A 14,724-nucleotide genomic window follows, 5' to 3' on the forward strand; every position below is an offset into this window, starting at 1 on the left:
ACAGAATAGAAATGTTCCAGTCTGGAGATTCTTAGGAATAAACTAGTTAGCTCCACTTTTTTTTTTTTTAGGTACTGGAGATCGAACTTGGGTCCTTTCGCTTGTGCAGCAGGAGGCAAAACCACTGAGCTAAATCCCCGGTCCTTAGCTCCACTTTTCATATAATAGGGAACCGAGGAACAGAGTGGGAAAGAACAGTGTGCAAACATACTGTGCTGGTCGGGCTTCAGTGGGCCTGAAATCTGGGTTTCCTGACAGTCAGGCAGAGGGTGCCTTTTGGAGACAACAGGCACAATTCACAGCAATTTTTAGGGGACCAAATCACTTTGAAATATGAAAGCTTAAATGGCTGGGAAACCAGAGAAAATTTTCAAAATGACTTTCTGACTCTGGGTAAACAGTAACCACATTTTTTTTGTCTGTTGGAGGCCTGGTTTTTAATCACTCCACAAGCAGTTTTCATTTCTGTAGTAAAATTGCTTGTGGTTCTATTTAATTTGTTTCTGCAGGAGCCAGCTTTGGTGAAGATCTCCGAGGAGCTGGCGGGCATTTTAGCACAGCACGCACAGCCAGTCAATGAGAAACGGTTCCCAACGTGGAGGAAATTCCTCCAAACATTTCTCAGTCAAGGTAAATAAGACTGTAAAGTTTCTATCGAGGATCAGTCTGCACAACCTTGGATTCTAGTTTTGGCTCAACCCAAGGCTGATTTAAATATTTTCCATCACCCGTGTTGGTTTAGAAAAGTGCTCCTACAGCTGCCTTTTTTTCTTTTCTAAATTTTGCCTAAATATTTGTCTTGCATTCAGCCCCTGAGTAAATAGGAACCAACATTCCAAGCGTGGCATGCATATCTCAAGATTCCAGGCCGGTTTTGCCCCTGACTCCTCCTGAGAGGTGGATCTGGGCCTCATCCATGACCTTGAGCAAGGTTCTTAAATTCTCAGAGGGCCAATTTCCTTACCTACCACACATGGTTGTTGGGGGCAGTCAGTGAAATAGAGATATGAAGGTTTCTACCACAGAGTCTGACACATAAAAAGGTCTTTAATAGTTGTTAGTTTCACTTTTCATATTCTAGAAGAGCAGAAATGGCCTTACTTCCAGTCAAGAAAGATAATCATTTCCAAGTAAGACTCCAGTCTACAGTCTAGGTATAGAGCCAGCTGCCATTCCTTTCATCCTCCTCTTCTTCCCCCATCCTCACTTTATGATGACTTTGGAAGGTTCAGGACTGAGGGAATGAACAGAACAAATGATGCTTATCCCCAGTCCACGTCAGGGCACACCCACACGAGGGCCTTCCCTCCCCAGCAGAGTAAGGCACATATGGGTACCTGTATGAATCATGAGCACGGGTTAGTATAACAAACCAGAAAAGGTGTCTTTTCCACTCTACTTACTGCCATCAAGTGATGATAATAATAGTACATTAGCACTAATACATAATGATAAAATAATAACATTATGTCAAATGATAGCACCAGCAACAGCACGATAATGATAATAGTACAGTGATGAAAACACAGTGAGCACCCACTGAGCTTATTATGTGCCAGGCATTGTCTTAAGTATACATATATTGATTTATTTAATCCTTCCAACAATTCTATGAGGTCAGTACTATTATGTTTTAGTCACTTTTCTCATCGCTGAAACACAATACTCAACACTTGCAACTTAACAGAGGAGGATTCATTTTGACTCTCGCTTTCAGAGGTCTCAGTCCCTGCACAGTGGGCTGGCTTCAAGGGATAAACAGCACGGTGGAGGAGCCTGGCCGAGGAGAGCTGCTCACTACATGGCAGCCAGGGAGCAGAGAGAAAAGGGAGGAGCCAAGGAAGGAGCTATACTCCTCCAGGGCTGCCCCCAGTGACCCACTCTAACAAGAACAATGGAAAAGGGATTGGGGGTGAGGACTTGTGCTACATTACCCCAATATCTTCTCATCTCTAAAAGCATGTGATTCTACAAATTTCTGTACATATCCACAGATAGAAGAGCAAAAGTAAGAAATTCAACCTCATGCATAAATGGAAAGAAATAAGATACCTTCCCCAAAAAAGGTCAGGAATAAGGGATTTGTGTATATGTGGTACTGGGGATTGAACCCAGGGGCTTTGCACTGAGCTATATTCCCAGCCCTCCTTTTAATTTTTCATTTTAAGACTGGGTCTTGCTAAGTTGTTAAGTTGCCCAGTCTGGGCTCAAACTTAAATCCTCCTGTCTCAGCCTCCCAGAGTGCCACCATACCCAATAAGAATAAGGGGCTTTTTCTTAAGTTAGAAGAGAAACCCATGAAGATCTGTAGGTCCATCCAAGATAAGGTGTTAGGAATTTTCCAGATCTTCTAAGGTCAGCTTGGGAAGCCTTCCTCTAAATCACTTCTCCTGTGAGTTACCAGACACTATCTCACCTGAGCTATGTAACCACAAGCTGAGGCGGCTTTCTTCTTTATCTTTTTTCCTCACCATGTTGTAAATGCTGTGTTTATTGATGAAAAACAGAACAGGCTTTGTTAGCACAATTTTAAAGGTGAAGAAACCGAGGTTCAGAGAAATAAGAAGTGACTTGGGCTAAATCACACAACAGATAGGTGATGAATTACACAAAGTTAGATCCAACAATGTTAGTCTGTCTTAAAATCCAGAGCTTGTAAATAGTATACTTTCTTGCTGAGCTGGGGCACCTCTCACATGTCCTGACTTTGAACTTACCAGCCCCACCAGCTTCCACTGTTACCTATTCATTCCATACCTGTTCTCTCAAGTGCACTTACGGCCACAAAATGTACCACAGATTTTATTTCTCCATTGCCGTAGAATTATATCAAAGGCAATACATTTTTAAGGGGAATTAATTGCTTTGAAAGAAAAAAAATTAACAGTGAAAAAGGTTATGGTCATGATGCTGAGAAGACAGTACAAATAAGCTTCTTGGAAATAAAACACCTAAAGTCATCTGGTCAATAAAAAGGATAACAGGGCCAGGGATTTTACCTCAGTGGTTCTACCACCTGCAAGTGCAAGGACCCAAGTTTGATCCCTAGTACCAAAAAACAAACAAAACAAAACAAACAAACAAAAAGGATAACAGGTTCCCACTGAAGCATAATCTTCCAAAACATAGGTGACCAATTTAACTGAATCAGAGAGACTCACAAGGCTTTTTTGTTTTGTAGATTTTCTTGCATTTACCTCGCTAAGCCCCAACAACTGGTATTCAAGCACATAATACACTATTAGGTCTCATTTGAAGAAAAGAACTTTTTGAACTAACCAGATAGATAAGTTAGAGATGGAAAGGATGCCTTCTAGAAAAGTTTTCTGACTAAAACTTGACATTCATTAGGGCTACGTCTGACCAAATTTATAGACATTTAAGAAAAGTGCCTTTTGTTTGAAGTAGCAGATGACTGCCTTTGATAACTGCTATAATCTCAGAACTTAACCATATATGCTATTCTAAGCCTGTGGCTTGTCCCTAGAGGTCATCACCTGTCCCCAGAAAACTGGTGAAATACAGGGCAAGTTCCAGAGGCCACCCTGTCTAGGAAGGACCTAGTTGTTTTTACTTTTAAGTTAGGTTCTCTAACTCTTTACATATAATATTTTAAACTTTTTTTTCTTCATAAAGTGTATATATACAGTAATATTTACAAGTTAGGCCTAAAAACAGAAAAATCAGGGCCATGTAATTTTTGTGGCCACCCCTGATCTAGCCCCCAAATAAGCCAGCAAAATATTTTTTATGATTCAGAACAAAAGGTAAAATATGATAAATTATAAAGCTTTCATCAGTAAGGAGGTAGTACCCCATTCCTCAAAAACTGCACCATCTCCTGGCTCTATACATTAAAAAATGTTTTGCAATTGGCTTTACACAGGAATCCTTGAGCTGGCATAATAGTCAATGTTCTCTATGCCTGTTAAAGGCCCAAACCTGTCAAATGTGAGAAAAGCAATGAAGTTGAACAGACGGAGTTCACTGGTCTTCAAAATACAAACAATGGACTATGTCCAGTTCATTCCCTATAGGGATTCTACCATAATCCTTAGGTCCATTATTCCTTAATGAGAGCATATAGACACGGTATCTACAGTGTCTTCATCATTATGATCAGAATCAAAACTACCATTCATTGAGCCCTACTATATGCCAAGCATTGGGCTAAATAGACAGTTTCTCTAAGCTTCACAAAAACCTGGAGAGGTAGGTTTTATGATGTCCATTTTACAGGTGAATAAAAAGAGGTTCAGAGACTGAAAGCACTTGCTCAAAGTCTCCCAAGATCTGCCAGGTGCAGGATCTGAGCCCAAGTGCATCTGCCAAAAGCCTAGGCCATTTCCTCCTGCTCTAAGTGGGTGCAGTTCCTATGAATGTGTTCTTCCATCCATTTCATGCTTTTCCCACCAGGGGGTGTGATCGAAGCATTCCCACCTGCAGACAGTGTCACCAAGCTGACAGTAGACATACTGATTGAGGCCAGTGGAGAGATCAAGGTGCTGTCCACAGGGGACCAGTTTCATCCCGAAGGTCCCTTCATTTCTTCTGGTACCACTGTGCCTCAGACCTCAGTGAATCCCCAAGTTCTCAGTTCTTTGTGCCTCTGAATTGGAAAGGCCTGCCAAGTGAGAGATGTGGTTGGTTATTTTTCTATAGATCTGGTGACTTTTATTGATCCGAGGACCTTGGAACAGCAGGTAAGTTGAATGGATGCCAGAGAAAATATTAAAATATGTAATGATTCCCTATCCTCTGCATCCATGCAGGGGACAATATGAGGGAAATTCTAGAACTCTCTGTGCTCTGATGAGCTAGCTCTGTAAGTCTACATCTACCAGTCCATGCCAACATGTGTGAGACCAGGCTTTACGTCCAAAAATACAGAGCCTAGGTCATCTCATTCGGATGCAGTTGGAGTGTAAATGACTGAAATTCATCCCATATAGCTCATTGACTGGCCCTTCGTGCTAGGACTGCCTCTTACCATGAAACTGTTTTACACATCTAGGACTGAACATATCTAAAACCTGTTCATAAACAGAAAATCGATCGCTAGAGAGGAGTTTAGAGTGCTTGTTTCTGTTTCTTATCAGTAGCATATCAGCAACTTAGGTTATCAATTTTTCTTTTGAAAAAGTGTATTAGGAAACATTTCAGAACTATAAAAAGATCTAAATAATTAGGTGCCCCCATCCTGCTGAAGAACTAAAATGGCACTGACACCATGAGCAGCCCTGTGTTCTCCTTACTGAAAGCCCAGCCCTTCCTCCTCCCCGAGGACAGGCGAGTGCATCTGTATCTATTTGGGGGTTTGATTCCTTTCCATATCATCCTACTTTTCTGGCAATGGACATAACCAGAAATAATATTTGGCTTCATTTTTGCATGTTTTAAGCATTTTAGAGATTGTAACATCCACATATTATTATTCTACAGTGTGCTTTTACTTATCAAGTTTACATTTGTGACATTCTTCTTATAGCTCTGATGTATAATATTCTGCATAAATAACTTTAACCAGTTTTGCTTTCCTTTCCCCACCAAAACTATAATTATGACGTTCACAACTATTTAATGGAACTCATTTGCTCCTCTTTTCATATTGGGTGTCCAGACCTCTGTCTGAAGGATGAAATGGACTTCTAGCCTCCCTCTCTCCATATCCTCTGGCCATTGGGCAGTGTTTTATATTCATTATTCTCAGTCTTATTGTTCTCCATTTCATCAGATGATAGTTTTAAAGCAAGAGTTTATGTTTTCAGCTTGGTCAATAACCATTTTCCAGTTGCCTTCCCAGACCCTCTGTTGGTCTCACATTCTGTTCTCCAACCCACAGGCTGAAAGAGAAAAGGACAGACTGAGGGGTGTTCAGAAATCTACCTGGGGTGGAGGAGGACAGAAGTGTGGGCCCTGGAGAATGAACCCAGTGGCAGGAAAGGAGGAGGAGGAGAGGCAGGGGAGGCTGCCTCCCCACACAGATGTCACGAGGAAGAGGGATGAATTCCATGGGTCCTGGACTTGTGGTTCTTACTTATTTGAGTTTGTTATAGGAAGACGTGCACACAGCAGTGACAGAGATCTTTACATGGCTCTGGTTTTTCCCAGGGCCTATCACCTGCCTGGGCTTCTGGGAAAAACGGCCCACTCTACCCTTGGCAGGTCCCATGTACCTGGTCAGTTTTGTCTCACCCTAACTCCCCCTTTTTTTCTCTCTCTTGTCCACTTACACGGCCTCAGTCTCAGTCATCACACTACCTCTGCCACAGGGCCTTTACACATGCCACCCCTCTGGATGGAAAGCTCTTGCCTCTTCTTTTGACCTTACCCCACTTCCTTACCATATTTCAACTCAGGCCTCACTTGTTTAGGGAAGCCTTTCCTGATTTCCTTAACAAAGTCAAATTCTGCTGTTTTAAGTTCTCATATTATCATGTACTTCTTTCCTAGCTCTCATCTCAGTTGCAGGTTTAAACTTGTTTACATGATTATCTGGTTAATACTGTCTCCTATAGTCTGTGAGCTCCCTAAAGGATGTACTATGTCTCTTTTTGCTCCTCATCATATGAGTAGCATTTATCTTTGCCCTGGCACAAAGTAAGTGTTCAGTAAATATTTGATGAATGAATGAGTGAACAACAGAGGTACCCTAGCTGGTATAGGGCAGCGTTGCTAAGATGTTTGGAGAAACAGCACAGACATTGGCTGAATGAATGAAATGAATAAATATTAACCCAAGATTCTCTGACTTTATACTTGAAGTTCTCCTTGTCCCTTCCCATTAATACTTGTACATATGGCAATTTGAGTTACAGCTAATAGAACATTGGAGGAAGTTCCCAGTGACCATGCTAGGTGACCATGTCCCATTAGCAAGGGTAGTAGTTTGTTCTCTGTATTGAATAGGATGTTTGCAAATCACAGGCATAGTCGCTAGTCACTTTGTAAGTGATACCGCCTCAGAAAGCACCTTGACTTATTTTCTAACTGGCATGCCTTGTGATGCCAGTGAAGAGACTGGCATATTACCAACCTCCCATTTTTGCCTGTTTAACAGATCTTTTTAAAAATGTTACCTGATTTTACTCAGTATTTCTTTCTTACTTACGATGTACAGCTTTTCATGTCTGTTGGTCTAGTTACCTCTTTTCTTAATTGCCTCATGTCTTTTGCCCCTTTTAAATTTGACTATAATGTGAACATTGATCTTAAAAGCTCTTTGTATCTGAAGAACTCATTCTGTAGAAGCTCTTTGTGTACAGTTTTAAGCTAGGAAATTTGTGGCAATTTGTTACAACAGCATCAGGAAACAGAGAAGGGATTGCTATTTTGTTCTTTGTGCTTTCTGCATTTTCTTTTTTTTTATTATTTAATTTTTAAATTTTGTTCATGTATTTATTTCTGGTTCTGGGATTGAACCTGGGGCTCACATATGCTGAGCATGCACTCTACCACTGAGCTATACCCTTAGCCCTGACATTTGCAATTTCAGAACTAAGCATGTATTATATTTTGAAATAGACAAAAATATGAATATAATCATACATTTGTATTGAATATTACAGTTTACAAAGTATTTTCATATGTATGACCTTATTCACTTACAAAAGTCATCCAGTAGACATGAGAGGCAGAAAACTGAGGCAACCTTGGCATTTAAATTCTTGCATACTGGCCCCGGCTGGGATCCGTAATTCACCAGGCTGGCACAGCAGAAGGCAAGGGGACCAGGAGCCAAGGAAGAGTAGATAAACGAGAGTGGTGCACTGAGGACAGGCACACTGTGAGTCAGCGCCAGACAGGACTGTGGAAAATTCCATCTAGACCCACAGAGGTGGGAACAAGCTTTCAGGCAGCAGAACAGAAGTCTGGGAAGTGTAGGGTTTGAGTATTGGGAGCCTCAGGTAGAACACAGGGTCATTTAGAAATAAAAGGAAAGGGAGCTGTTAAGGCATGGTACAAAATGGCTTCCAACAGTGGCTGTGGGACCAAGATTCCAGGATCCTACAAGTGGGGACATTCCAGGCAGGATACATGGCACTCTGGAAGGTAGTCATGGTGCAGATCTGGCCTTCTGTTCTGAGGGTGAGGGGTGGGGCTCTGCCTCAGGATCTGGTGAAGGGATCCAACACTTAAACAAACAGCAGCAAAAGCTGTTTCCAAACCCTAAGAGTTCTGGATGGGCAGTATCTAGTGGGTTCCATGGGGGGCTGGAAGTACCTACCAAAGGCTTCGGTTTGAGGAGGGACTGACATGCTCCTTATTAAACAAGGAGGGCCTACACTGTCCCTCCAGGTGCTGAGGGAATAAACGAGGCATGCTCTGTCATGACATGTACCCTGTCAACTGCTTCACAACCATCATCCAATGTCACTTTATATACATGCACACAGTTGTTTTCCACTCCTACAGGGCTCACAGGCATAAATATTGCCTCCCGACATTTTAAAATACTCTAGAAAATACACTCAGCCTTGCATTTTTTACTTCTTTGAGATATTTAACACAATGATGGTCCCATTAGGTCAGCCATCTGATTTTTATTTGTTGACTGATGGACTTTTGGAACTTGTAGATGATCCAGATCTCTTGAGCTTATTTATTCACTTTTGGGAAACTGTCAATAAAACAAGTATTTATTGAGCACCTCTTATGTACAAGCTATTATGCCAGTGCTAGAAAAAAAAGATGCTAGAGATGTGGAAGTATCTGCCCTTAGGAAGTTCACAATTTACCTGGGGAGACAAGCTTAAAAAAAGGAATTACTACTTCTGCATAAAATATGACAACTGCATAAAATGTTAAAAGAGACATCAAAAAGGTAATGTCAGTTTAGCTACCAAATGGTATGCCACATGAATTTGGACAAGAGAAATACCACTTTTGTTTGGAACAATCAAAAAGGTTTTTTATAGAATAGGTGAGATGTGAGCTGAAAGATGAGGATTTGAAAGAGGATAAGAAAGAGATGTATTCTGGGCTGGGGATTTAGCTCAATGGTTTTGCCACCTGCTGCACAAGCACAAGGACCTGAGTTCGATTCCCCGTACCAAAAAAAAGAAAGAGATGAATTCTAAGTAGGAAAGAGGTTGTAAAGGGTGGTGATAAAAAAAATACATATATTTGGCTAAAAATGATGATCTGCATCTTACAGACATCATATCTGATTTGTCCCATGTAAATATGAATTTATATAACAATTCTTTTTCTTCAAATAAAATTCTCTAAACAGGTTAGCCAAGATGCTTTCTGTTGAAATTCCCAGAGGAAAAACTTCTTTGTTTTTAGATAATTATGAACATCTACTTTATGAACATTGATTGTTACTAATTCTAAAAGGGAATGCGGATCCGATCTTTAAGAAAAAAGTTTAGAGGAAAAATGGCTGTAGGTGCCTAGTAATGGCCCTAAATATGTAAGGAAGCCACAAAAGGTTGTCACCAAGTACAGATTATAAGGAAGACAAAAATGGAGTCACTGATGATATGTATCAAAGTCTATTCCACATGTTATGGTTTAGATCTAAAGCCTCATGTGTTTGGAAGGTAATCAGATTATGGGGGCATCATAGCTGACTTGCTGTTAGCAGGTGGGGCCTGGTCAGAAGAGGCAGTCACTGGGGGCATGGCCTGGAAGGGTTTATCTCCTTGCCTGGCTCCTCCCTTCTCTCACTGCTTCCTGTCAGCCATGCTGCGAGCAGCTCTCCTCTGCCAGGCCCCTCTGCCGTTACTCTCCTGACTTGGAGCCAGTGAACTGTGGCCTGAAACTGCTACAAACTGTGAGCCAAAATCAACCTTTTCTCCTTTAATTTGTGGGTGTTAGGTATTTTGTCCCAGCAACAAAGTGACTAAGACACTGTGTACTGTGAAAGCTTTTTTTTTTTTTTAACAGTTTCTAAATACAGAATATCAGCCTAAAATAGAAAAAAAAGTCTGAAAATACTTTTATTGCTATAGTAAAAGGTTCCAGTCCTACCCTTTCCATTGACCAATACAGTACTTTGGACAACTCAGTGGCCCTAAGCTTTGTTCTCTTGTTAACAAGTGGTGAATTTCTGCCTTCCTCACAGGATGTTCTGAGAGGCTGAGCAGATAGATAAAAGGTGCCATTCTTATTAAATCAAATGGCATAACCACATGTGAAACTGTCACAGAGGCCCTCAGCAGGTTCTCAAACTGTGAGTGGAATCTGAATTGAATTAGCATTAGTTTTAAAAGTCACTGAGCATTATCATCATCTCAAAGTGATATATATGCATTAGAAATGAATAGATTTCAGGGAATGGAAAAAACAAAGTCTACAGAAATATCATAATTCCTTCTTGCTCATTTCTGTATATCCACCACCTAACATCCTGCCTAGAATATAATAGATGCTCAATAAATATTTATTAAATGAATGAATGAATACTTCTGAGTTCCCCTCTAGTACTCTCATTTGCAATATCTCCCTATCTCTGTTTTCAAGATATATAAGGAATTCACCAAGGGAGCTCAATGAGATTTACTTTTATCTTTAGGGGAGGCATTTTATTTATATATAAAAAGGTTAACAGTGTATATCTAAATTAAATTTTAATAGGCCTTTGATATAAACAGAAGTGCCTATTATTCAGTGTTTTTAAATGCTATAATAGGCATATTGTTAATCACAACTTAATACCTAGCATAGGAAAAATAGATCCCAAAGGATTTTGAAATGTTACAGTAAAAGACTTGTCCCTTTAAAGGTCTGCATCTTTGTGTCAGTAAAAGAAACCTGTAATATACAAATGATAGTAACAATAATGGTAATGATGATGACTTTTACAATAAACACAAGGCCAATGGTGACAGATTTTACAGTGAAAATTATAATTTTCCTAAATAGTGGAAGCACAGGTAAACTAGTGGCCAATTTTGCCATATATGTATTTACCTTGTGACTGTCCTTCAATGCTTCATTAACCCCATTACACTGTAAACTTTGACAATCAGAAAGCTGGAACCCAAGCCTAAACCTCAGCTGTTGGCTGGCACATCTGTGGGTCCACAGATAACAGACCGAATTCTTCTGTTTACATCCAGGGTCCCCCTCCCAGGACTCCTTCAAATGCCACTGTCATCATGGAGATCCTGCTTCCCATCACATGCAGCCAAGACACCTCTGTCAGGACTTTGAGGTCTTTAACTAACTTTAGTCACCAGAAACATTGCCAGGACCGGGAAATCTGGGCACCCACACCTCACCCTGCACTTTCCAGGGGGTATTACATATCTGCAGGACTTAAGAGGGCAGCAGGTAGGGAAAAAGGAACAGACTTCCTGCAAATGCTAAGAAAGAACAGAACATTCTCTAAGGCAAAGGTTTACAGCTCGCCCTGACCGCCTAGCATCACAAAAACCAACCTGAAAGTCTCCTTCCTACTTCCAGCTGTCACCTGTGGTCAAACTTTTTGTGGAATAAAATTTCCCTTTCAAAATTGTCCCTTTCCAGCCCTCCAGCTTTACTAAAGTATAAATGACAAATAAAAATGGTATGCATTTGAACTGGGGTTGTAATTACTAGAGTGCTTGTCTAGAATACAAGAGGCCCTTAGGGGCCGGGGATTTAGCTCAGTGGTTCCACCACCTGCCTTGCAAGCGCAAGGTCCTGAGTTGGGTCCCCAGTACCTAAATATAATAATAATAGAATACAAGAGGCCCTGAGTTCATTCCCAGTGCTTAAAAAGAACCCCCCCCCCCGATTTAGCTCAGTGGTTCCACCGTCTGCCTCACAAGCAGAAGGACCCAAGTTCAATCCCTGGTACCAAAAAAACAACTCCCCCCAAAATGTATGTATTTGAGATATGCAATGTCATATTTTGATATACATATACATTGTAAAATAATTAACACAATCAAGCTAACATATCCATCATCTCAGATGGTTGCCTTGTTTTATGTGTGGGGTCTACTTTCTTAGCAAACTTCATTTGTACAATTATTATCAACTCTAGCCATCAAGTACATTTGATCTGCAGAACTTATTCATCTTATAACTGAAAGTTTGTGCCCTTTAGCAGTATCTATTTCTCCCACCTCCTGAGCCCTGGTAATCACCTTTCTATTTTCTGTTTCTGTAAATTGGACTTTATTTTATTTATTTATCTATTTATTTATTTTTGGATGATAACATCCAGAGATCCCTGCTTGCTTGCTTGCTTGCTTGCTTTTCGGTACCAGGGATTGAACTCCAGCCCTTGTGCTCGTGAGGCAGGCGGCGGAACCACTGAGCTAAATCTCAGGCCCTCTGCTTTATTTCTTAATAGGTGATTGAATTTCAGGCTCACAACATCAAATACTCTAATTATCAGCTAATTTTATACCCCTGAACTGTAAATCAACAATCCATTTCAATAATGAACAGCAGCATAGGTGAGACTGTGTGGTACTTGTCTTTCTGCATTTGTCTTATTTCATTTAGCATAATGTCCTCCAGGTTCACACATGTCACAAGTAGAAGGATTTCCCTCTTTTTAAAGGATGAATAATATTCCAGTGTGTGTGTGTGTGTGTGTGTGTGTGTGTGTGTGTGTAATTGCTGGATCTTATAATAGTTACATCTTTAATTTTTTGAGGAAGTTCCATAGTCTTTTCCATGATAGCTACACTAATTTATACCCAATAAACAATTCACAGAGGCCACATCCTCACCAACATTTATCTCACTCATCTCCAAAGCAGAAATGGCATGGTGGAAGGGCATGGCAGAGGACAGCTGCCCAACCCATGGCAGCCAGGAAACAGGGAAAAGGAAGGAGCCAGGCACAAGCATATCCTGTGAGGATATACCGCAGTGACTCACCTCCACCCAGGCCCCACCTCCTGATGGTACATTCAGCCTTGAACTCATCAATGGATTAATCCGCTGATGAGCACAGCGCCCCCAGGATCCAATCATCTCCTAAAAGCCCCGCCTCTGAATGCATGAGCCTTTTGGGGGATGCTTTAGATCTAAACTATAACAGGCTGTTGCTATTGACTTGTATGAGCTCTGTGAAATTGTCCTTAACACTCGTTTTAATTTATTGTCTTTTCCTGTACCATAATGTTAGAGTGACAGTGTACAAGGTAACTTGCTCTTGTCCTTCCTTATTTCTTATGACCAGCTGGAACTGCCCACCCCCACCCCCACCACCCCTATGGCACTAATTGTTCCTTCTCACTGATCATATGCACCAGACTTTCCAGAATGGATCAGCTGGGTGGCTCTATGTTCAGTAAACACATTTTCATCCCACCTCCCACATAGTACCTTCATCCCTACCACTTGCGTCTTTTATTTTTTCAACCTCTCACCCTTCAAAATATGTTTCAAAATCCAACTCCACATAGAAATCTATATTAATTAATCCTCCTTCACTGCCACTTCATCCTCTGGCCTCTCAGATGGTCAGAATAATTATTAATGATATCAACTATTTGTTGAAATGTTGTCACCTGCCAGGCATTGTTATGTATTTCACGTGCAATAACCCTAATCCTTACACCCTCAGCAGTGGGTATTATTATCCCTAACTTACAAATGAAGAAACTGAGGCTGCAGTGACATGTTCAAGGTCACACAGCTATCGAGTGGGCCAATCCAGGGTTCCCAGCATGACGCGTCTAGGTGCCAGGCTTGTGATCTCTTACAGCAAACGCTGTGCACTGCACTGGACTGACAGTGACTTCTTTGAAAATGTTCCTCCTTCTCCACCACCATCACCAGGGAAAATGTATGTTCTCTTGTATTTCCTCAATCTGCTTGTTGAATTGAGTTGAACAGCTTAAAGCCAGAAAACACATCTTCTATTTTTTTTAATATATTCCATCCTTGTGCTCAGCACATAAGGTAATCATTAAATGTTAATGACTAAGCGAAATGGAGTAAAATCAGTGTTGTGGTAGTCATTTTTAAGCTTTAAGAGTTTAAATGTGCAGCCCATATAAAACACCACAGCTGGGAGCACCATATTGCCATTAAGCCAGAAGGTGGATTCACGGGATGGGAACATTGGAAACAGACACTACTAGAATGGTTAAGTCAGTTTTCCAAACCACTTTCTACAAGTAGCTGCTGCTTTTCCCCCCATAATAATTTTACAATGATTAGCCTGCTAGGTGAGAAGTCCCATCTAATGTCAGAGAAGTTTAGAAGAACCACTGAAGTACTGGATCAAGGAGAAGGTGACGTGGACAACAGGTAGAATCCTTTTCATCTAGCTAGTCAAAAGTGGAAAAGAGCCACTATCCAGATTTCCATTATGGGCTTTATCTTCCAGGATACATGCCTCTGTTCCAATAATTAATGTAATGCAATCTCACATTCCAACATATATGGATATCAAAAATGTGTATTTGGTGAGGAATGGTGTCTTACACAGCCGGTTTCTGCCTCCTTTGCTCTCTTTGCTCATAGCACAAAATTTCCTTTTCACCAAAACCTTACTATGTAGCTTTTTAACTTAATTAAATATATAGGCAATTACTGACACCATCTGTCTTTGTAGAAAAAGAACAAGAAGTGACACAAAAGACTGTAATTCTGAAGGGGATGCTTTAACAAAATCTTCTAGCTCCCCTATGGTAATATTTATTTTTAGGAGCCCTTCTGTTATTTTAAATTTTTTTTTTGAAATAATGAACTTGAGCTACACTTTAAGTGTGGTGGCATTGATACGATTTTTATAAGAAAATATCAGATAATCCATTGCTTTTT

The 14,724-nt window shown here is 40.6% G+C and overlaps 1 protein-coding gene and 1 long non-coding RNA gene across 2 annotated transcripts in view; one reads left to right on the forward strand and one right to left on the reverse strand.

Annotated features, from left to right (window-relative positions):
- Nucleotides 1–14,724, forward strand: part of Iqch (IQ motif containing H) — a 185,722-nt gene that overhangs the window by 129,969 nt on the left and 41,029 nt on the right. The window contains 2 exon segments of the mRNA XM_087198955.1: nt 510–630; nt 4,417–4,703. Coding sequence (XP_087055081.1) covers nt 510–630; nt 4,417–4,703 — 408 coding nt within the window.
- LOC106010343 (uncharacterized) overlaps nt 1–14,724 on the reverse strand; it is a 196,337-nt gene that overhangs the window by 121,161 nt on the left and 60,452 nt on the right. The window lies entirely within an intron of this gene.

The sequence above is a fragment of the Heterocephalus glaber genome, unplaced genomic scaffold (genome assembly GCF_053883595.1).
Source record: "Heterocephalus glaber isolate CG9 unplaced genomic scaffold, H.glaber_assembly_v1.0 deba00001689, whole genome shotgun sequence".
Lineage (NCBI taxonomy): Eukaryota > Metazoa > Chordata > Mammalia > Rodentia > Bathyergidae > Heterocephalus > Heterocephalus glaber.